This window comes from Microcebus murinus, chromosome 24 (genome assembly GCF_040939455.1).
Source record: "Microcebus murinus isolate Inina chromosome 24, M.murinus_Inina_mat1.0, whole genome shotgun sequence".
In the NCBI taxonomy this organism is placed as follows: Eukaryota; Metazoa; Chordata; class Mammalia; order Primates; family Cheirogaleidae; genus Microcebus; species Microcebus murinus.
This window is the reverse complement of record NC_134127.1, coordinates 340029-363231: the sequence shown is the minus strand read 5'-3', so window position 1 is coordinate 363231 and position 23203 is coordinate 340029. Positions and strand designations below refer to the sequence as shown.

At 49.3% G+C, this 23203-nt stretch overlaps 1 protein-coding gene across 7 annotated transcripts in view; it reads left to right on the top strand.

The window, feature by feature from the left end:
* The window catches only part of SLC20A2 (solute carrier family 20 member 2), a 102517-nt gene that overhangs the window by 38805 nt on the left and 40509 nt on the right, over positions 1 to 23203 (top strand). For 6 of the 7 annotated variants that reach the window (XM_075997420.1, XM_075997419.1, XM_075997414.1 and 3 more), the window contains one exon: positions 21044 to 21603. In XM_075997420.1, coding sequence (XP_075853535.1) covers positions 21315 to 21603 — 289 coding nt within the window. In that variant the 5' untranslated portion in view covers positions 21044 to 21314. Of the gene's footprint in view, positions 1 to 21043; positions 21604 to 22522; positions 22657 to 23203 lie in introns of those variants that run through there. The other variant, XM_075997421.1, reaches the window with a different exon arrangement.

The window sequence follows — 23203 nt, the reverse complement described above, 5'->3', positions numbered from 1 at the left end:
ATTTAGGTAGAAATCTGAATTTGAGGTCCAGATTCTCTCTTCCCTCCCAAACTGACTTGCAGTTGAGCAAGTTACTTAACCCGGCGCTGGGTTAGGCTGTTGAGTCAGCTGTGAAATCAGTTAGAGAAATGCCTCGAGCTTCTCAGGAGAAAGGCGTCCGGAAGGCCTCCTAAGCATCACTGCAGTAGCCCTGAGAGGAGTTGGGCGCCGTGAATTGGAGGAAGGGCTGAGGAGGCGAGCTCAGGTGTTGGAGACTCGAAAGTGGGGACGACGGACTCTGTGAGTCACTCTCCGCCTCGAGCCCAGCCTCCGTCTCTGACTAGCCCATGGCCCCACAACTAAAAGGGACTTGGCGAGGGCTCAGCAGAGAACTTCAAAAAATAATGAAGGGTTGGAAAATGATGCCTCTGATAAAAGGGTTAGGGAACTTATTATTTAGCCTGGAAGGGGGGAGAATAAGCAGGGAGACGCTTGAGTTCTTATTTCAAGGGTGTGTGTGTGCCTCAGCGCCCAAGGGGTGGTGACCACCTGGTTACCTGTTTCCATTGGGAACACGCGGGTTAAGTCTGGCATTGGGAACCCTAGCAAGGGTCAGGTGGGGACAGCGGTGCTCACAGTGTGGTCCCTGTGGCTTCAGCAGCACCTGGTAACGTCCTGGGAAATGCAGATTCTCAGGCCCCCCCCCAAGACCTGCTGATCCAGAAACCGCGGGGGGCAGGGGCTGGCCCGTCTGCCTGTGTCCGACAAGCCTCCCGGGTGATTCTGACGCACCCGGGTGATTCTTCCAGCTTGCGGACCACTGGACGAGTTTTAAGGAGGAGGGTATTATAAAATGGGGAATTTGGATGCTGGCAAACGTAAGCTTTTTTTCCCTGAAGTCACCCCAAAACCGGGTCTACGTTTGTAATGTTTTCAGTGTTATCTCTGATGTCGGGAGATAAATGCCCTCCCAAGGTCCCTTCCAGCCCTGACTTTGCTCTGATTTCCTTTTTGTTACTTAGAGAAGATTGAGAATTAACCAGGAGAATTTCCCAGTTACCTTTCTGAACTCTTCAGTAGTTAAGACAGTGCAGTGTTCATTTCAGATGGGAATCACATGAGATAATATGCGAGTAATAATATTGTGTTATCGGATAAATCCCGCTTTATTTTATCACATACTAAATGGACTCTCTTTTCCTTCTTTGGCTTCTCAGAGCCACCTGAAGGGAAGTTTGGGCAGAGGCAGCAGGTAGTCGAAACAGAAGGGTGGGTTGAGGGGTGAGTTGACGTCAGCCCACGAGCACTGGCATTTCTGGACCGGCTGGCGAGATCTGTCACTGTCCCCACGGGGCCCAGTTCAGAAGACAGGAATCTGTAGGGGAAACCTCGACTCTGGCCATTTCCCCAGCTCTGTCACGTCCACAGCAGAAGAGCTGAGGGGTGAGCCGGCACCGCCTGCAAGAATGTCATTCCTCACTCCGGCCTGGGGAATGCCACTGGAGGCCCTGGGAGGAGGGTGACTCGCAAGGACCCCACGAGGATCTGTACCTTATTTGTTCTATGCCTTATTTGATGAGAGTCAAATACACGCACAGTCAGTGTGTTGGTCTTTGCCAGCCGTGCAGGGGAGGGACATGTTTTACCTTGGACATTTTTGTGTCTGTAGCAGATAGCGACAGTGGTCCACATGGGGGGCCCTTAGTACAGATAAGTTCTCATTGTTCAGCTGAAATGGCCAAGGCCACGGGCGCTGTCCCCTCCCCCACGTATCTAGAGTAGGGGAGGTGGCCGTTCCTACCCTTCCCAGTCTAAGTAGTTACTCCTCAGAGTCCCTCCCCATGTGCCCGCTCTCTGCCCCACCCCTAACGCTTCTTTTTTGCTTTTTTTATTTTTATTTTTCCCAGACAGGGTCTCATTTTGTTGCCCAGGCTGGAGTGCAGTGGTGTGATCCTAGCTCACGACAGCCTTGAATTCCTGGGCTCAGGGGGTCCTCCTGCCTCGGCCTCCCAAAGTAGCTGGGACTACAGGTATCTGCCACCGTACCCGGCTAATTTTTCTTGCTTTTTGTGGAGACCAGGTCTTGCTGTGTTGACCGGGCTGGCCTCATACTCCTGCCTTCAAGCTATCCTCTCACCTCGGCTTCCCCAAGTGCTGGGGCTACAGGCATGAGGCCCCACTTTTTTTTTTTTTTTGCACATAATGCATTTTAATTTACTTACGTCTTTGCCCTTTTGCATATTTCCCTTTGTGCTTTTGCTCCACAGGACTGCCTTGGGTTGAAAACACAAACTTCCGAGAGTGTGCCTGTTTGTCACACTTTGCGTGGCATTCAGCACGACCCTTTTCTTGTGACCGTCATGTAGAGAGGGCCCTCTGAGAACGTGTTGCCAGTGCTATTTTAAAAAAAGCGTCACTCAACACACTGCTGTGTCCCAAAAAAAGACACACGCTGCCTCAGCCAGGGAACTGTGGCCCTAGGGCTTCAGCACTGGGAAATGGCGTCACTAGCCTCTTTGGCTTTTACAGCTCTAGTTAATTGCATGTTTTCAGAGTGTTCAGAACTCCTTGAAGTGGGACAAGACAGGTGAGGGCAGCCGGGCCCCACACGCTGGTCCACCCTGCAGTGGGACGTGGAGAGTGAAGGCAGCAGGTGCACACGCTGACGTCACCGCTCGGTCTTTCCACCTTGTTGCAGTTGAAGAAACTGCCCGCACCCACATCGAGCACGGGCTGCCCCCTTCTCCACATGTCTGTTTTCAGAATAACGAGGCCCAGCGAGTGTGGCGGTTGCACACAGATAAGAAGGCCATGATCGCCGGGCGCGGTGGCTCACGCCTGTAATCCTAGCTCTTGGGAGGCCGAGGCGGGCGGATTGCTCAAGGTCAGGAGTTCAAAACCAACCTGAGCAAGAGCGAGACCCCGTCTCTACTATAAATAGAAAGAAATTAATTGGCCAACTGACATATATATATAAAAAAAAAAATTAGCTGGGCATGGTGGCTCATGCCTGTAGTCCCAGCTACTCGGGAGGCTGAGGCAGGAGGATCGCTTGAGCCCAGGAGTTGGAGGTTGCTGTGAGCTAGGCTGACGCCACGGCACTCACTCTAGCCTGGACAACAAAGCGAGACTCTGTCTCAAAAAGAAAAAAAAAAAAGGAAGGCCGTGATCCAGAGGGCATGGGGAGCTGGCTGCAACACCCCGAGTGAGCCTCTGACTGTAAATGGTTTCTCTGAAACCAGTCAACTCTCAATAACTGTGTACCCAACAGGGAAAATTCTAATTGTCTGTTCGATTTGGTGTTCAATAATGGCAAGCCCAAAGGCTATTTTCATTTCCGTACAAAGAGAGATTACTAAATAGTCATTCTTTTTTTTGGGGGGGGGGGTATTTCTTCCTTGGAAAAATAATGTTTCTAAAAATCAGTCTATAGGCCGGGCGCGGTGGCTCACGCCTGTAATCCTAGCTCTCTGGGAGGCCGTAGGCGGGCGGATCGTTTGAGTTTAGGAGTTCGAAACCAGCCTGAGCAAGAGCGAGACCCCGTCTCTACTATAAATAGAAAGAAATTAACTGGCCAACTAATATATATAGAAAAAATTAGCCGGGCATGGTGGCGCATGCCTGCAGTCCCAGCTACTCGGGAAGAGGCTGAGACAGGAGGATCGCTTGAGCCCAGGAGTTTGAGGTTGCTGTGAGCGAGGCTGACGCCACGGCACTCACTCTAGCCTGGGTAACAAAGCGAGACTCTGTCTCTAAATAAATAAATTAATTAATTAATTAAATAAAAGCGTTTCTCTTTGTAGGGTCAGAGCGCGACCCACCAGGCTTTACTAACGTGGCAGCACTTTTAAGAGGGCACCGGCTCGCTCGGTTATTCCCGCCAGACACTGCTAGGGTGTCCTTACGGCCTTAATCAGAAGGTGATTTTGGGTTATTTCGGGTGGCAGCTGATTTAAGGAAATCCTGAGCAGAAGCGGCAGCCCTCCTCTCGGCCTGCCTCGTGCCTGGACACGTGAGAACCAGGACGTGTGACGCTCACGTAAGGGCTGCCTCTCTTTGAAACACGGGCCGAATCGACTCCACTTTCAACAGGATAGAGGCCTTGAAGTCGGCGCAAACCAGAGCGCCTTCGCAGACTCACGTGCTGCCGTGCTGCGGCCAAGCCCGCGGTCCGGAGCCTTGTTACTCACGGAGGAGTGTTTCCTGGAATATGTGGGACTCAGAAAGCTGGTTTTTCAAGTTTCCCTCTTACCATCCTTCATCGTACAAGGAGTGCTCTTTCATCCTCGCCTTTGTTTATCCTCCTGTTTCTCCCGCAGTCCCGAGATCCCTGCCTGCCCCTGCCTGCCCCAGGAGGTGCCCACGGGTGCGGCTCCCTTTCCCTGGGGAGGAGGAGAGCGGTGTGGGGGGGGCCTTTTCTTTTATTTTTGAGACAGAGTCTCACTCTGTTGCCCAGGCTAGAGTGAGTGTCGTGGCGTCAGCCTAGCTCACAGCAACCTCAGACTCCTGGAGGGCTGAAGCGATCCTGCTGCCTCAGCCTCCCGAGTGGCTGGGACTACAGGCATGCGCCACCATGCCCGGCTGATTTTTTCTATATATATTAGTTGGGCAACTAATTTCTTTCTATTTATAGTAGAGACGGGGTATCGCTCTTGCTCAGGCTGGTTTTGAACTCCTGACCTTGAGCAATCCGCCCGCCTCGGCCTCCCAGAGTCTAGGATTACAGGCGAGAGCCACCGCGCCCGGCCGTGGGTGAGCCCTTGACCCGCGCACAGAGCCCTTCCCAGAGAGGCCGGCCACGGGTCCTGGCTGCCGGGCGCTTCCACGCGAGTGGAGCCCTCACGCTTCCGACCGGCGATCGAGCACGGACGCAGGCGATGCCCCGTCCAGGTGGAATGAATTGGTGGTTAAGGTTGAATTCTTTGAGAGTCGAATGGTTCAATGCAAGCAAGAAAACATCTTTTTACTTCTTCTAAAGGGACAGAGCAGGCGAATGTTTTTCGAGGCCGTAGACTAAGCTAGACGACGAGGCAGGAAAACCGTCTGGTGGCCGTCAAGAGAAAGAGGATGGCTTTTGGAAGAGGAAAAGAAGAGAATGGATCCCAGTTTAAAGATTGAGTTTATTTTCTTCTTTATTTTTTTGTTGTTGTTCATTCATTTTTTTGTTTTGTTCGCTTTTGCCTTTACCTTGAAGACTAAAAGCAAAAAGTAAGGTACGAAGCAGTTAACTCAGTGAGGCCGTGAGGAGTTATGAAACCTCCTCTGTCGTAAAGGTTTTAAAAAAAAAAGAAGAGTGATTGCCTTAAACCTGACTCGAAATGAAAGTGGCGCAGGGCCGGGTAATCGCCGAGTCGCCCTGTCACTCGTGCCTTGGCCGCTGTGGGGGGCGCAGGGTCCCCGGGGACTTGGAGAGCAGAGCGCTGGGCACGCGCCTCTTTCCATCAGGCCTGATTTCTGCCGGCTCCGCTTTTGTTTACCTTCGCCTGTTTTTTTTTTTTTCCCCTGGATCTTTCAGTCTTAGCGTCCTCAGGCCCTTCCAGGCATGTCAGTGACGATTAAATAAATCCAGAATTTTTACTTGAAGAAAAATGACTCAAAGCCTAAATCTGGAAGAAACTTCTCCTGATCGGGCATAAAGACTTGACATTTTATGCTAATTATTGTATTAGAATGATGATTTTTAAAGCTAAGGTTTATGTTGTGTTCTAAGAGGAAATGATCATTACCACCAGGCAATGGTATAGTAAGAAAATGTTTCATTTTCTTATTTCCCCACTAAGTATTAAGTAGTGAACTTCTGAGAACTCAAAGGATCCCATTGGACGCAGCCAGGGAAGAGCAGTACAGTTGCAAAAGTATCTTTTTCTAAACGCAAATCCGGGTCACTTTTTAAAAAAACTTAACACAGAGTAGGCCGGGCGCGGTGGCTCATGCCTGTAATCCTAGCACTCTGGGAGGCCGAGGCAGGCGGAGCGCTCGAGGTCAGGCGTTCGAAACCAGCCTGAGCGAGACCCCGTCTCTACTAAAAAAAATAGAAATTAATCGACCAACTAAAAATATATATACAAAAAATTAGCTGGGCATGGTGGTGCATGCCTGTAGTCCCAGCTACTCGGGAGGCCGAGGCAGGTGGATCGCTCGAGGTCAGGCGTTCGAAACCAGCCTGAGCGAGACCCCGCCTCTACTAAAAAAAATAGAAAGAAATTAATCGACCAACTAAAAATATATATACAAAAAATTAGCCGGGCATGGTGGCGCATGCCTGTAGTCCCAGCTACTCGGGAGGCTGAGGCAGGAGGATCGCTTGAGCCCAGGAGTCTGAGGTTGCTATGAGCTAGGCTGACGCCACGGCACTCACTCCAGCCTGGGCAACAGAGTGAGACTCTGTCTCAAAAAAAAAAAAAAAAAATTACAGAGTAAAATTCACCTTTCCAGTGTACAGTTTTGTGAATTTTTACACATGCACAGATTTTTGTGACCGCCAGCACAGACAGGATGCGGAACAATTCCAGCTCCCCAGAGTACTCCTGTGCTGCCCCTGTGTGTTCAGGCCTCCCTCGCACTCCCCGAGCTGTGGAAACTCCAAACCACACACACACACACATCCTCGGTCAAGGTCAGATTTACCTGGCTGAGGGAGTTTTAAGCACAACCTTTGACCAAAAAGTGGCTTGTGCTGTCCCACAGGTGAGCCCTAGCAAGTCAGACTAAAATACAAAAAACAGAGGGAAAAAATCTGAGCAGGGGTAGCAGTGGCTACACACTGTAGGGAAAGTAGATTTCAGAGCATTAGCCTGGTGGCGCATGCCATTCGTCCCAGCTGCTCGGGAGGCTGAGGCAGGAGGATCGCTTGAGCCCAGGAGTTTGAGGTTGCTGTGAGCGAGGCTGACGCCACGGCACTCACTCTAGCCTGGGCGACAGAGCGAGACTCTGTCTCGGAAAAAAAAGAAAAAGAATTAGTTCAGCCAAATACCCAGTCAAATAACAGACCTCTGGGGAGTAGGAGTGTCAGTAAGCGAAGTTGTTACAATTTATATCTAAAAGGCCCAGTTTTCAACATAAAAGCCAGGCGACATGTAAAGAACCCGGACAGTGTGAAACACACAGAGCGGGCAGGCACTGGAGAATGCTTTTAAGTCACCCAATATTGGCCCTGCAGACAAAGACTTCAAAGTAGCCACTGTAAATCCGTTCAAAGACTAAAGGAAACTAAAGAATTAAAAGAAAGTGTGGTGGCAGACTCATCAAATACAGAATATAGACGAAGAGAAATTATTAAAAAGAACCAAATGGAGATATGACACCAAAAGCACAGGCAACAAAAGTAAAAATAGTGGACTACATCAAAATTTAAAATTTACGTACGTCAAAAGGGCACAACAGAATGAAAAGACAGCCTACGGAATGGGAGAAAGTATTTACAAATCATGTATCTGATAAGGGGTTAGTATCTAGACTATATCAATAACTCAACGACAAAAACCAAATAGCCAAATTAAAACATGAGCAAAGGACTTGAATAGACATTTCTCCAGAGAAGATATACACATGGCCAATAAGCATGTGAAAAGATGCTCAACATCACTAATCAATAGGAAAATGAAGATCAAAACCACAACGAGATAGCCACTTACACCCATTAGGATGGCTACTAAAAGAAAGAAAACCAATAGAGAATAACAAGTGTTGGCAAGGATGTAGAAACATTGGAACACTTGTGCACTATTATTAATATTGAACGGCGAGCTTGCTGTGGAAGACTATGAAAGTTCTTTGAAAAATTAAATATAAAATTGCTATACAATCTAGCAATTGCTCTTCTGAGTGTATACCTAAAAGAATTGAACATGTGATCTGAAAGAGATATTTATTTTTTTTGAGACAGAGTCTCGCTTTGTTGCCCAGGCTAGAGTGAGTGCCGTGGCGTCAGCCTAGCTCACAGCAACCTAAATCTCCTGGGCTCAAGCAATCCTCCTGCCTCAGCCTCCCGAGTAGCTGGGACTACAGGCATGCACCACCATGCCCGGCTAATTTTTTCTATATATATATATATCAGTTGGCCAATTAATTTCTTTCTATTTAAGGTAGAGACGGGGTCTCGCTCTTGCTCAGGCTGGTTTCAAACTCCTGACCTCGAGCAATCCGCCCGCCTCGGCCTCCCAGAGTGCTGGGATGACAGGCGTGAGCCACCGCGCCTGGCCTGAAAGAGATATCTGTATACCCATTTTCATAGCATTATTCGCAACAGCCAAAGGGTGCAAGCAACCCAAATGTCCATTGATAGGTGAATGCATAAATACAATGTGGTACACATGTGCAGTGGAATGTTGTTCAGTCTTAAAAAGGAAGGAAATTCTGGCACGTGCTGTGATGTGGATGAACCCTGAAAACATTACGCTAAGTGAAATAAGCCAATCGCAAGATGCCAAATACCGTACGATTCCACTCTTTGAGGTATGTAAGCAGTGAGGTTCATAGACACAGAAAATAGAATGGTGGTTGCCAGGGATGGGGGGGGTGCTGAGGAGTTGTTGTTTTCTGGGTACAGAGTTTCAGTTTTGCAAATGAAAAGAGTGCTATGAGTAGTGGTGGTGATGGCAGGGCCACAGTGTGAATGCACCTAATGCCACTGAACTGTGCAACTTACGCATTGATAAGATGGTAAATTTTATATATTTCACCACAATTTGAAAAATTTTTTTTTACAAAAAAGAAAATTCTGTAGCTGAAAACGACAATAACCAAGATGAAAAACTCACTAGAGAGGCTCAAAAGCTAATCTGAGTTGGCAAAAGAAAGATTCTGCAAACTTGAAGGTAGAACAGTAGAGATACTGCAGTCTGAAGAACAGAAAGGAAAGAGAATGAAGACAAATGGACAGACCAGGAGAAATGGGAGCCGCCATTCAGTGCACCGTTGGGAGTACCAGAAGGAGAAGAGAGAAAGGGGCACACACAAAAAAATTTAATAGTTTAAAAGAGTTAATAGACATTTTAAATGTATTTTTTTAAAGAAATGTTAACTTCCCAAATTTGATGGAAAAACACCTATCTGCATATCCAAGAAGCTTCACAAACTCCGGTTAGGGTAAATGCAAAGAGATCCATCTCCAGACATGCTATAGTCAGAAGTTCCAAAGACGAAGAGAAGGTCTTGAAAGCTGCCCGACAGAGGCGATTGCCAAGCGCGGTGGACCCCTGCAAGGCTGTGACTCCTTGCCGGAATTGGGCGGGCAGGCAGCCGGACGGCATCGCGAAGTGCCGGATCCTATATCCAGCACGGCTGCCTTTCAAAAGCGAAGGTGAAAGTGTTGCGGCAGTGTGTACAGCTAGTGTTACAGCCCTTGTTACAGCTCTTATTCGTTTGACCTGAACCAAGCGGCACGCGAAGAGTCGGAAAACAGCCTTTACTCTTCCATAGCAGACTCAGCACGCTTAGCGTTACAGCTCTCTTCTTGTCTTCCGATGTTCTCCCCCTTCCTGCCCTTCTGGCCCTGCTTTTATACCCTTGGTAGGGCTCAAGAAGTGTCCAATCAACTACAAGCTTTAACATCCAATCAGCAACAAGCCTTAACATCCAACCAAAAACAGTGGGATTCAAAAATTACCCAATCAAGATCCTGCAAGCAGCGAGGCCAGAAACAGGCCCCTTTTGGCATGAGGGCCTGGGGCATTTGGCACTCGGGGGTCCCAGCGGCACTCGGGGGGGTCCCGGCGGCTGGGTGCTGCAGGGCCGGCCCCAGCGGCGTGCCTTTAACTGACCATGCACAGCACTGGCCCCCGGAGATGGGGAACTACGGGGAGGCATCAATCGGCCACGTCCCGCACCCGATCCGCGTCAAAAGAAACACACGTCCAAGTAAATAATGACTGAGAGAATCCATTGCTAACAGACCCGCCTTGCCAGAAACGCCAGAGAGCAGTTCTTGAGGCTGAAAGACGGTGACCCCAGACTGTGACCTGCACACGTGCTCAAAGGCAGGTGCTCGTGCCAGCAAGGCCACTCAGGAAGGGGGTGGTGGGAGACAGGAGAGTCACATGCCTCTTTTTCTTTCTTTTCTTAACTCATTCAGAATATCCCCAAAGAACAGCTTGTATCTGGCTGCTTTCTTGTTAGCCTATGAAAGCTCATCAGTAGCTCTGAGTTAGAACTCTCTAGAAGGAAAAACCGAGGCAGGCAGAGCTAACACCTCGGCCCGAAAAGGAAAGTCTTGATCGTGCGTGAGGAATTGAGTGCCAGGAGCACTCTCAGAGTAAGGACACGATTTTCAAAGAAATCTCATAAATGGTTATATCTCTTTTATATGTTTTTTTAACCGCTATTCCCCTGGTTCTTTGAAAGCATGTCAAGCAAATGCGTATGGTTTCTTAATTTAGTAAATTAAGATTCCAATTTCAGTAGTCTCCATGGGTGATGGGAGGAACTGCTAAATCGCCACCCGACTGCCAATCACATGAACAGTTTTGTGGATTTATTGCCCTGTTTAGCCTGTTGACGCCGCTAATTTGGCAAGTTTATTGGAGGAGTTGAGTCAGGTTTCCAAACTTTTCAGGAAGCATTTCAGAGGCTTGAGCAGCCTCTGCTACAGAGCAAAGAGGAAGAGGCTGGCTGAACGGATTTAACAATCATCTGTCCTCTCTTGCTTTTTTCTGCTGCCTAAAATTACTGCTTAAGAATCTCTGGAATGAGAACAAGAAATATGGGGCTGTAAGTTGAGAACGGAAAATAGCTAAGAAAATAATCTTCATTTATCAACTCTTCTGTTTATATTAACGTTGCATTAATAGAACGTGCGTGTAGTACCCGCAAAGTTTCAGGAGCACCGTCCATATTTTTATGTTGAGCTTCCAATATAATCAGCACAAAATTCACAAGTAAATATGTAAGAGCCATATCTATTTTCATACATGGTTCCATTTTAAACTGCGGCAGAAAGGAAAGCATTTCCCTAATATAGCTCTTGGAACTTGGCCAGACAGCCCGACACTTCAGGGCACAGAATGGGAGCAAGTGTTCCCGGGTCTGACATTTGGTAGAAGTTTCATGTGTTCAGTGACTTGTTGGTAAAGATTAAGCTATGTTTGGTTATGAGCAAAAAAAACCACCTAGATTGTCTGGGGTGAATTCCATGTATAGTACATGCAGAAAGGGAGGAAGGGGGAAATGCTTAGAAGCCTTTTCTGTCTCACTGTGGGAATTAATGCATAGAGCTCAGGCGTTCCTGCCCCTGTTTAACAACAGTGTCGTGCCCCAAACACTCCAGCAGGACGGCAAATCTGCTTCAACAGTCTCCACTGCAGGTAATTCTGCGTTTCCAGTGGGAGCTGATTTCAGCATGCAGCAACCCATTGAGTTACAATTTTTTTTTTCTTCCTGTCCAAATAGTCTTTCTTATTACATGAAAGACTGTTTTCCTTGTGCTCCATGCTTAAATTACACAAAGAGTGGCTGATATGTATTTCCTCATAGTAACCTTTTCACGGGTGCATTGCATTATAAATTTAAAATGAAAATAACAAATAAAATCTTTTTTACAATTACCCCTCATTCAGGCTTCATCCACACATCTTCAAGAGAGGGAGCGTACATTTCCCAAAGGCAGTCTTTCAGTTTTTAAAAAGTATTTTCCATGTAGGACCTTCTAAATCTTCTCTTCTTCAGGCCCAAACACCCTACCTCCTCTAACTTTATCTCATTTTAATTATTTTGGTGTTCATTTCTTTCTTCTCTAAAAACATATTTAATAGATTTATATATAATGCCTTCCCAGAGAGCAAGAGGCAGTGTGGAAAACATCTAAATAACACAAAAGCTTTATGAGCTGGAAAGAAATTTAACCATCAGAATAAGAAAAATGCGGGCCGGGCGCGGTGGCTCACGCCTGTCATCCCAGCACTCTGGGAGACCGAGGCGGGCGGATCGCTCCAGGTCAGGAGTTCGAAACCTGCCTGAGCAAGAGCCAGACCCCATCTCTACTATAAATAGAAAGAAATTAATTGGACAACTAATATATATAGAAAAAATCAGCTGGGCATGGTGGCGCATGCCTGTAGTCCCAGCTACTCGGGAGGCTGAGGCAGGAGGATCGCTTGAGCCCAGGAGTTTGAGGTTGCTGTGAGCGAGGCTGACGCCACGGCACTCACTCTAGCCTGGGCAACAAAGCAAGACTCCTTCTCAAAAAAAAAAAAAAAAAAAATTGCAGTGGGGGAGAGTGAATATAACAGGAACGAGGCCCAGAGAGGAAAAGGGGTCCAGCAGGGCTGAGCCCTGAGGGTCCGAAGTAGAAACTTCAGGCAGAGGATCGAAATAAGTCTGTTCTTGTGCCCTGAACTCAAGGAGGCCGTCGGCTGCACTGCTCAAGAATGGGTCAGAGATTCCTGCCCCCTCCCCGCCCCACGGGGCCAGCCTGTGGCTCGCAGTTCCAGGCTGGGCTATCTCTTCCTGCTGCTCTGGTCTCTGGCTGATGTGGAATGATAAGAGTCGGACAGGACTGGAAGGCGTCATCTGATTTTGCACGTTTTCCAAGCACGAAGGCTCTGCAGTGTTCTTAGTGATCCGTTCTCTTAGCACCCCTGTCCTCCCTCCCACCCCTCCGGTGAGGCCAGGACCACAAGGAATCTGAGCTCCCAGAAGAGAACCTAGCATCGCCAAGGAAACCTCACAGATGTCAAACCTGAGCGTCACTTCTGAGTTCCTTCGCAGTGTTCTCATTTGTACCTGCTGCCGTCGTGCTGACTGATGGCGACTGGATCGCGACTGGCGCCATTTAAACTTCGTTTTGTTTATGACGGTCACGTCTTCAGAAGGACCAAAACTGGACTGGATCACTTCTACAGTCTCTTCAAACTCTAATGTCCTGTGATTCTCCGATTCTGCCAACCACAACAGAAATAAAAGAGTGATTATAGGTTGCTTCTTGTATTAACCCCAAAGACCATTCCAGTAAAAAAAAAAAGAGGCCAGCAAAAACACTGGCTCCTTCAGGACACGGTTTTGTTCAGCTCGGCGCTGGTAGCCAGACCTCAGGAAGAGAAAGATGATGAAGGAAGAACCTCAGAGGAGGAAGGACCAGCGTGACTGAGGGTGGCCCTTGGAATCCTGCTGACTGGAACATAGTAGGAAACGCCAAACCGCACAGAGACGTTTTTACTGGGTGCTCAGATGCCAGAACAAAAGGATATTCTTGACGGTGAAAATCAAAGATAAAGGAATGTAAGACGTGTGTCTCATCTTATATTGTAGGTCGTGAGGCTGAGGACAAATTGTCTTGAGAGGCCTGGGCTGAAAACGTAAATAGATTCATGGTCAGTTTATTTTGTTTATTAAAGAAAACTAAGCAGATTTTGACAGCACATACTAGCTTCCTAAAAAATGTACTTGGTAGTGTTTGGATGGGTCTTCCGTTGATAAAAGTGGTCACTGCACGTGGTAGAAAATTTTGGATGACGTGAAAAATGTGTAACGGGCACCCGGAGAGCCCCCTGCTAACCTTGGGCAGGTTCTGTGAGGCTGGTGCCAGCGCGCTCACGCGTGGTCGGGATCATACGCACATGCCACGTGCACGCCGATTTTTCACTTAGGATTGCTACGTTCCAACGTCATGAAAAACTCTCAAGTTACGTCATTTAGTGACGACATAATATTTCATCCTGAGAAGTTGCCAGTTCTTCAGCCATCCCTTGTCTGGAAACATTTAGACGGTTTCCTCTTTTTCATGATCATAATAAGTGACTCTACAGTAAGCATCCTTTTTTTTTTTTTTTTTTTTTTTTTGAGACAGTCTCACTTTGTTGCCCAGGCTAGAGTGAGTGCCGTGGCGTCAGCCTAGCTCACAGCAACCTCAAACTCCTGGGCTCAAGCAGTCCTCCTGCCTCAGCCTCCCGAGTAGCTGGGACTACAGGCATGCGCCACCATGCCCGGCTAATTTATATATATATCTATATATATTAGTTGGCCAATTAATTTCTTTCTGTTTACAGTAGAGACGGGGTCTCGCTCTTGCTCAGGCTGGTTTCGAACTCCTGACCTTGAGCAATCCGCCCGCCTCGGCCTCCCAGAGTGCTAGGATGACAGGCGTGAGCCACCGCGCCCGGCCTAGTAAGCATCTTTGTATGTCAATATTTGCCCACATTTCAAAGTATTCGATTTTTTTTTCTCAGACTCTTCAGGTTAACGTCATTGAGAACACCCATAGACCCCACCTGAGTACCTTTTATTCAAAAGAAGGTACCGGGGTGGTTGTGCATTTGGCGCGTTTGCAAGAACCATTTCCTATAAGAAAGTAAGTGCTGGTTTTAGAACTGCTTAAACCATTTCTAACTGCACGGGAGGTAAAGTTGCGGAACGTCACGTCACGGCTGGCATTACAGAGCTGGCTTGAGAGCTGGCCTTGGCGCGACAGGCCCTGTTGTGCTGGCTTGCTTACCTCGAACTTTCTCTGATTGACTTCCTGGAAGCTCTGGGTGGATGAGGTGCCCGCAAGTCCAAATTTAAGGTATCTTAAATTAAGATACCTCAAATTAAGCCCAAAATTAAGTATCTTAAGAGACTGATCTCTGGTCCCCTAGAGAAGCGATCTTCCACTGAAACGTTTATATTCGCCCAAAAGTTAAATACTAAGGAATGGGTTTCCCGCCGTCCAGATCCCGTAGAAGCCATGCTGAGGACTTGCCTCCGTAGGAAAGTCGGGCCCTTCTCTTCCCTGTGGATTTGAAGAGCAGCCAGCAGTCTGGCCCAGCCACAGCCTCTCTAGCCCTGGGAGAGTTACGTCTTGCACCCCTTTCTGTGGGACCGTGTGTTTGCCGTGCACCTGCTGCAGGGACCTGTGTGCGTTTGCCCCTTGCTTCTCGATGCCGTTGTTTTAAGCGTGTTGCGATGACCTGTCCCTGAGCCCTTACTTGACAGGCCGGGTTTACTATGTCTCCATGGAAGGTTCCCTTTTTCCCTGAATAAGAGAATGATTCTATCTTTGTTTTCCTAACTGGGTAATTTTTATAACATCCTAAGGGACTTGGTGGAAGTTGGGGCCAATGTTTGCAATCCAGAACAGGGAAAAATTTCAAGAGTGAATATGGCCGTCTATTAATATGACCAGTATTGTTCTGTGATCAGTTCACCAGTTGTACAGTTTCATGGGTTTTGACAAACACGGATAGTAGCATAACCACCACCACACTCGAGATACAGAACGAGGAGCTTCCCCAACGGGCATATGCTTTCATCTCTCCTGCGTAAATGCATCTCAGGTTGGGAATGCTGGGTTGGGTGCTGAGCGTGCACTTAGTTTTATAAGAAACTGCCAAACTGTTTTCCAAAGAGCCTTTGCCATTTTGAGTGACTTTTGTTCATAGCTCCTTTTTTTTTTTTCTTTTCTTTCTTTTTGAGACACAGTCTCGCCTTGTTGCCCAGGCTAGAGTGAGTGCCGTGGCGTCAGCCTCGCTCACAGCAACCTCAAACTCCTGGGCTTAAGCGATCCTCCTGCCTCAGCCTCCCCAGTAGCTGGGACTACAGGCATGTGCCACCATGCCCGGCCAATTTTTTCTATATACATTAGTTGGCCAATTAATTTGTTTCTGTTTATAGTAGAGACGGGGTCTCGCTCTTGCTTAGGCTGGTTTCGAACTCCTGACCTCGGGCAATCCGCCCACCTCGGCCTCCCAGAGTGCTAGGATTACAGGTGTGAGCCACCGCGCCCGGCCTGTTCATAGCTCCTTATAGTGTTTCCTTTCTCTACCTCCTCACCTCCCTTAAAAAAGTCCCTGTCCCTCATGATGTGTGTCATTCTGTAACCAGAGACAAGGCCAGAGTCTGTGTGTTGAGGAAGAAGCGCAGGACTAGAGGGGGTAGACTAGGTGTGCCCACATGGCCACTAAGAAGGGAGGAGCACAGCACCGAGAGATCCTTCTAGAAGGATTTTGGAACTTCGAGTTTTTCTTCTTCTGGCCATGACCACGGTGATACCAACAACTTCAGGTTGCCTGGGGCTGACCACAACTTTGAAAACACTTTTACATAATTAGATTTGATCTTCACAGTAACTCCGCAAAAAGCGGCGTGCCATCACTGTCCCCATTTTGTAGATGACGAGACTGGATTCAGTGTGCGTGAGTTTCGCTAGGTCAGCTGCTAGATGACAAGAGGACTGGAACTGGGCCTCCTGTTTCCTGACCACCGCCCCTGGCTCCACCCGCCGATAACGACTGTAGTCGCCACAGATTGATCCCAGGTGCCAAGCCAGGGCCGGGCGCCCCTGGGCTCCACCCGCCGATAACGACTGTAGTCGCCACAGATTGATCCCAGGTGCCGAGCCAGGGCCGGGCGCCCCTGGGCTCTACCTGCCGATAACGACTGTAGTCACCACAGATTGATCCCAGGTGCCAAGCCAGGGCTGGGCGCCCCTGGGCTCCACCTGCCAATAACGACTGTAGTCACCACAGATTGATCCCAGGTGCCGAGCCAGGGCCGGGCGCCCCTGGGCTCTACCTGCCGATAACGACTGTAGTCACCACAGATTGATCCCAGGTGCCGAGCCAGGGCCGGGCACCCCTGGGCTGCACCCGCCAATAACGACTGTAGTCGCCACAGATTGATCCCAGGTGCCGAGCCAGGGCCGGGCGCCCCTGGGCTCCACCCGCCGATAACGACTGTAGTCGCCACAGATTGATGCCAGGGCTGGGCGGCCCTGGGCTCCACCTGCCCATAACGACCGTAGTCACCACAGATTGATCCCAGGTGCCGAGCCAGGGACAGGGCCGGGCACGCCTTACCCAGTCCGCAGGTGAGCAGCGGCTCTGGACCGAGGCGCCGGTTTCAGGCGAGTCGCTGGGTGGCTGGACCGGACCCAGGGCCTCCGAGGGCAGGTCTGTGCCCCCGCGCCTCCCTGCGTGGAGAAGCAGACCTCCCCTTTTGTCCTGCCGAGGGAAAAGGAGGCTCTCGCTGGCACTCCCTCCTCGACCAGATGCTCAGTGACTTAGGCTGGTCAGCTTGGGCCATGAGTGTGAAGGACAAGAGCCAGACTGAAGCACCGAGACCCAGTCGTGGAGATCAGTCGTCTACGGTTATCTCGGCGGGCCGGGGCCTCCGGGCCGGCCTGGTGGGGAGGTGGCGTCGGGATGGTGGGCAGCCTCCCCAATCGACACGGGGCTGGCACCTCCACCCACCACCGTGGACCCATCTGGACAGGGTGTCCCAAAGCTAGCCTGTGACCACACCCCATCCTAGCGCCGAAAACCAAAATTAAAAAACAACAAAAAAGGGGGAAAAAATGGATGTGGGCCTGGCGCCGGGGGCCTATGGGACAGTGAAGGAAAACAGACAGTGACCAGATAAACACGCACACATGTCACTGTACACGGGTGAGCAGCGCCGTGCGGGCCAGCAGCGCCATGCAGGAAGGTGACCCGGCATCACGAGAGCACAGAGGAGGCCTGAGCTGGTCTGGGGGCAGCCAGCGCGGGCCTCCGTGGGACTCAGCCGCAGTGGGGTCGGCCCTGTCCCGGGATGGCTCGGTCCTGGCACTGCCCACGGCGGGACGCAGGGGAAAAGCCCTCGGTTATATTTTAGTCCAGTTCCACAAGCCATCTGTCCTCTCTCTGCCCCCGTACGTAAACCGTCACCCAGAGTCCTGCCAGCTTTCACCACTGAGATGCCTCTTAAATCGCTGGCTCCCCGCGGCCCCACCAGCACACCTGGCCCAGACACCTGGGCTCTCGGCCGTGCCCGGCAGCGAGGTCAACGGTCATCTGTCCCCACTCGCTCTCTCACCTCCTCCCCGGCCGCCCACCACACCGCGACCAGAGAGCAGTCTCTCAAAAGTGCCAAGTCTTGGCCGGGCGCGGCAGCTCTCGCCTGTAATCCTAGCTCTCTGGGAGGCCGAGGCAGGCGGATCGCTCAAGGTCAGGAGTTCGGAACCAGCCTGAGCAAGAGCGAGACCCCCGTCTCTACTATAAATAGAAAGAAATTATTGGCCAACTAATATATATAGAAAAAATTAGCCGGGCATGGTGGTGCATGCCTGTAGTCCCAGCTACTTGGGAGGCTGAGGCAAGAGGATGGCTTGAGCCCAGGAGTTTGAGGTTGCTGTGAGCTAGGCTGACGCCCCGGCACTCACTCTAGCCTGCGCGACAGAGCGAGACTCTGTCTCGAAAAAAAAAAAAAAAAAAAAAGAAACTGCCAAGTCTTCTGCGACAGCACCCCCCTCTCTGATTAAAGCCCTTCGGTGGCACCCCACTGTCCATGTGGGGGCCACTGTCTTTAACGTGAGCTCTCGACCTCCCTCGCCCCGCCTGCCCCCTGCCCCCGGGGCCCTGCTTCCTGCCTGCGTCCCGAGACCGAGCCATGCCGGGACAGGGCCGACCACTGCGGCTGAGTCCCACGGAGGCCCTGGCTGCCCCCAGACCAGCTCAGGCCTCCTCTGTGCTCTCGTGACGCCGGGTCACCTTCCCGCACGGCGCTGCTCCCCCCGGTATGGTGATACGTGTGCATGTTTGTTTGGTCGCTATCTGTCTTCCTTCTTTGCCCCAGAGTCCCCGGGCGCCAGGCCCGCATCCGTTTTTGTTCATCACTGAGTTTCTAGTGACGGCCACGAAGAAGGTTCTTGATATTTGCCGGATATTGCTTTGGTCTGCCCTATTGGCAGGCTAGCCTATGAAAGAAGATTTCATTAAGAATTTGTTCATATTTTAAGATAGGTAATATTGGCCCAAAATGATTTTTTTTTTTTTATTTTCAGGTATACATTTAGTGTGTCCATCTTTTTAAAAAAATTTTTTTAGAGACAGGGTCTTACTCTGTTGCCCGGGCTAGAGTGCCGTGGCGTCATCGTAGCTCACAGCAACCTCAAACTCCTGGGCTCTGGGGGTCCTCCTGCCTTAGCCGAGTAACTGGGACTACAGGTGCCCACTACACCTGTCTAATTTTTCTATCTTTTTGTAGGAGTGGTCTTGCTTTGTTGTCCAGGCTGGTCTTAAACTCCTGGTTTCAAGCCACCCTCCTGCCTCCACCTCCCAAAGCTCTGGGATTATCAGGCATGAGCCACTGTACCTGTCTCCATCTTATAATAAAATACTCTTTCAGTGGAATCTTGTCTCTTGCCTTTAGAGTTGTCTTTTCATTTATCTCACTTGGGATGTGAATCTCCAGAATTGCATAGGCAATCTTGGAAAAGGGTAAGATCCATCAGCGTATAGTTTCTGTTTCGTTGTATGCCTGTAGCTTGCAGACATACATGTGCTTAGTATATGTGTGTTGATTTATTTATTACATATTCTTTTTGTTTGAAAAGCGTGCAACCACAGTATACAGTTTTGGGAGGAAAGGAAAAAAACCTACCACTCAAACTCATTATATTATAACAGGTTCTAATTTTGATATATTACCTTTTGGTCATTTTTAACATTGCCATAATTTCTGTGTACATAAAAGTTTGCGAACTGGTTTTTTCCCCTAAATAACCTCATTGTTGATGAGTCAAAGCATTATATTGTATATGGCATGGTATTTATTCAGTACAGTTCAATAAGCATTTACAAAGAAACATACTGTGCTAGGCACTATTCTTGTATGCTAATACCATTCAAAAAAATACACAGATTTGGTCCGTTAGCTATCCAATAATAGAATGCCATAGTTACGAAGTTTTTAGTGACATTTTTACTTCACGGATATAGTTTGGCATCTCCTCTTCATCCCAAAGGCGTGCGGGTGGGTAGAGTGGGTGGGAGCTGAGGTTAGAGTGTGCTTGGTGTGGTCAAGGAGTAGCAAGGGCCAGTGGCATGGGGCAGAGTGAGGTGGGTGGGTGGGTAGAGTGGGTAGGAGCTGAGGTAAGAGTGTGCTTGGTGTGGTCAAGGAGTAGCGAGAGCCAGTGGCATGGCGCAGAGTGGGGTGGGTGGGTGGGTAGAGTGGGTAGGAGCTGAGGTTAGAGTGTGCTTGGTGTGGTCAAGGAGTAGCAAGAGCCAGTGGCATGGCGCAGAGTGAGGAGGTGGGTGGGTAGAGTGGGTAGGAGCTGAGGTTAGAGTGTGCTTGGTGTGGTCAAGGAGTAGCGAGAGCCAGTGGCATGGCGCAGAGTGGGGTGGGTGGGCGGGTAGAGTGGGTAGGAGCTGAGGTTAGAGTGTGCTTGGTGTGGTCAAGGAGTAGCAAGAGCCAGTGGCATGGCGCAGAGTGAGGAGGTGGGTGGGTAGAGTGGGTAGGAGCTGAGGTTAGAGTGTGCTTGGTGTGGTCAAGGAGTATCGAGAGCCAGTGGCATGGCGCAGAGTGGGGTGGGTGGGCGGGTAGAGTGGGTAGGAGCTGAGGTTAGAGTGTGCTTGGTGTGGTCAAGGAGTAGCAAGAGCCAGTGGCATGGGGCAGAGTGGGGTGGGTGGGCGGGTAGAGTGGGTAGGAGCTGAGGTTAGAGTGTGCTTGGTGTGGTCAAGGAGTATCGAGAGCCAGTGGCATGGCGCAGAGTGGGGTGGGTGGGCGGGTAGAGTGGGTAGGAGCCGAGGCCAGTGAGCTGGAGCCTTTGTCATCCTCTAAATGAGTGAGTGTTCACTGGGGCTTGTCAACTTTCTTCCAGACACATGCACAAGTGCCCGTTCCGTTTGCGGAAATGTGCAGGAAAGTCACCGGCCACACCCTGTGGTGTCACAGAGTCAGATTTGGTTATCGCTGGTCGGGGAAGCCAGGCACATTCCACATAGTTAGTTGAAAGGCTGTGTAACCTAAATTTCTCATCTGCTTATCTTTTACTCATTTGAGGCAGTTGTTCCTCTCTGAAAATAACAACCAAACTATTTTCTTCAAATTGCATGAAATACTTAACCTAGTGGGACTTTCTATCTACCAGTCTATAATTACTAAGCATGCCTCAACCTCTGCTAATTCTAGAAACCAGGTGTGGTTTTTTTTTTTTTTTTCCCCACTTGGGGGGAGGTTATCCTAATTATAATCTGTCTGGAATTGCTTTATGGTTAGATCTGTCACATGCCAAAGTTAGATCCCATTAGCAGGCTTAAAACATTTATTTCAGAAAGAACAAACTGTTACAGGTTGCTCACGGTAATTGATGTCTTTTGTTTTCTTTCTGTTACAGGAGGAGACATCACAGCCTTCCCGGGTTGGGAGGGAAAATATGGAATGTGTTTTACTGCTGACTGAACACGACCAAATGAACTGTACTGACAGTGGTTTGAAAGCCAGCAGTTAGCAGTTTGTTCAGGCTCTAACGTGGGGTCCAGCACTTTCCAGAGCAAACTCTACTGTTTACAAGAACTCTCGGCCTTACAAAGTCTACAACCTCGAGCTTTTGTTTTATTTAACATATTTCGGCGGAAGGAGAAGTCACCCGGAGCCCACTTCCCAAAATGGCCCTGGACGAGTATCTGTGGATGGTGGTCTTGGGTTTCATCATAGCTTTTGTCTTGGCATTTTCCGTGGGTGCCAATGACGTTGCCAACTCGTTTGGGACTGCCGTGGGCTCTGGCGTGGTGACCTTGCGGCAGGCGTGCATCTTGGCTTCCGTGTTCGAGACCACTGGCTCCGTGTTGTTGGGGGCCAAAGTAGGGGAGACCATCCGGAAAGGGATCATCGACGTGAACCTGTACAACAAGACGGTGGGGACCCTGATGGCCGGGGAGGTCAGCGCCATGGTCGGTAAGTCGCTTACGGGAAACGCCGGCCGCCGCCCGGTTCCCTACGGCACTTGGGTCGTGTCCGTAAACGTGATTTTTGCTCTGACTTTTCAGAAACGGGCTCGATGTTTTACATTACTGTCTTATGTGTTGCTCTCTGCATATTAATTGGATCATGATTTTTAAAGTGTTAAAAACATCAAGCAAACATTTGTTGTCTCAAAGTTTTAGCCGGCGTAGTTGTTAAAATAGACTTTGTTAAGTGCATACTTTTCATGAAGCACAGAAAAAGATCTCCGTAGGAATAGCTTTTTATCATTTTAAAGTTATCTGAGAATGAGGAAAGGAATAACATGTCTTAGGGAATGTGCTTTAAAGGTTAATGTCATGAACTTTCCCTGAACATTGATTTGTGTTTTTTCTTTTTTTTCTTAAGATTTTTTCATCAATCAGGGCACAATGTTTTGAAGACTTGGATGTCAAAAAATATTTGTTAATGCAACTTTTTTATATCAAGTTCTCAGTTAAGGTTTAGTTACCAAAGGAATCTTACTGAAGTGCTTGTGTTTCAAGAAATCCTGGTCTTCCACGTCATGTGGCCCTTTCGTTTGGCTTTTGTTTTGATTTTCTGATTCCACTTTTGGGAGCTCCATCCAGTATGTTTTGTTTTGTTTTCTGGCCCCCAAAAATAATATGTCTGTCACCTGGTTGTGGTGTGACCTTTTACTGGCAGTTCTGAGTCGTCTAGAGGAAGACGAGTACTGAAGCCAAGTGTGACCCAGCAGACTAGCGGGTTGGTGTGACTACCCCTGGCTCGAGGTGACGCAGGCTCACAGCACCATGGGCTGCCCCCAGCACGGCCTCACTACAGCCGAAAAGAACATTCCAGGCAGAAACGCGTTAAGTGCAGCTGACAGGACTCTTTCTCTGCTTGCCTCTAGGTAGAGATGACGTCACAGCACACAGCTGATCTAGACGGGTAATTTGGCTAGGGAGAAGAGGGTTAGAGAGGAACCCTACCACCTTCTGCTTGCCACAGGACATATCCTTTGTAGGAAGAGTCCTGCAGTAGGAGGTAAGATACCCGGGTGCCAAGAATACGGCTACATCCCACAGGGTCCCTAGGGATTTATTTGTCACCAGCATTTCTTTTCTTTTTTTTGAGACAGAGTCTCGCTTTGTTGCCCAGGCTAGAGTGAGTGCCGTGGCGTCAGCCTAGCTCACAGCAACCTCAGACTCCTGGGCTCAAGAGATCCTCCTGCCTCAGCCTCCCGAGTAGCTGGGACTACAGGCATGTGCCACCATGCCCGGCTAATTTTTTCTATAAATATATATATTAGTTGGCCAATTATTTTCTTTCTATTTATAGTAGAGACGGGGGTCTCGCTCTTGCTCAGGCTGGTTTCGAACTCCTGACCTGGAGCAATCCTCCCGCCTCGGCCTCCCACAGTGCCGGGATTACAGGTGTGAGCCACCGCGCCGGGCCGCACCAGCGTTTCTTAAGCACCCAGGATGTGGCAGTTATTTGCCAAACTCGAGATGGCCCACTCTGCTTTTGTTCCAGCAAGTTAGTTTGAGAAGTTGTTGGGGCATCTGACCGGAAGCAGCCATACGGGTCCCTA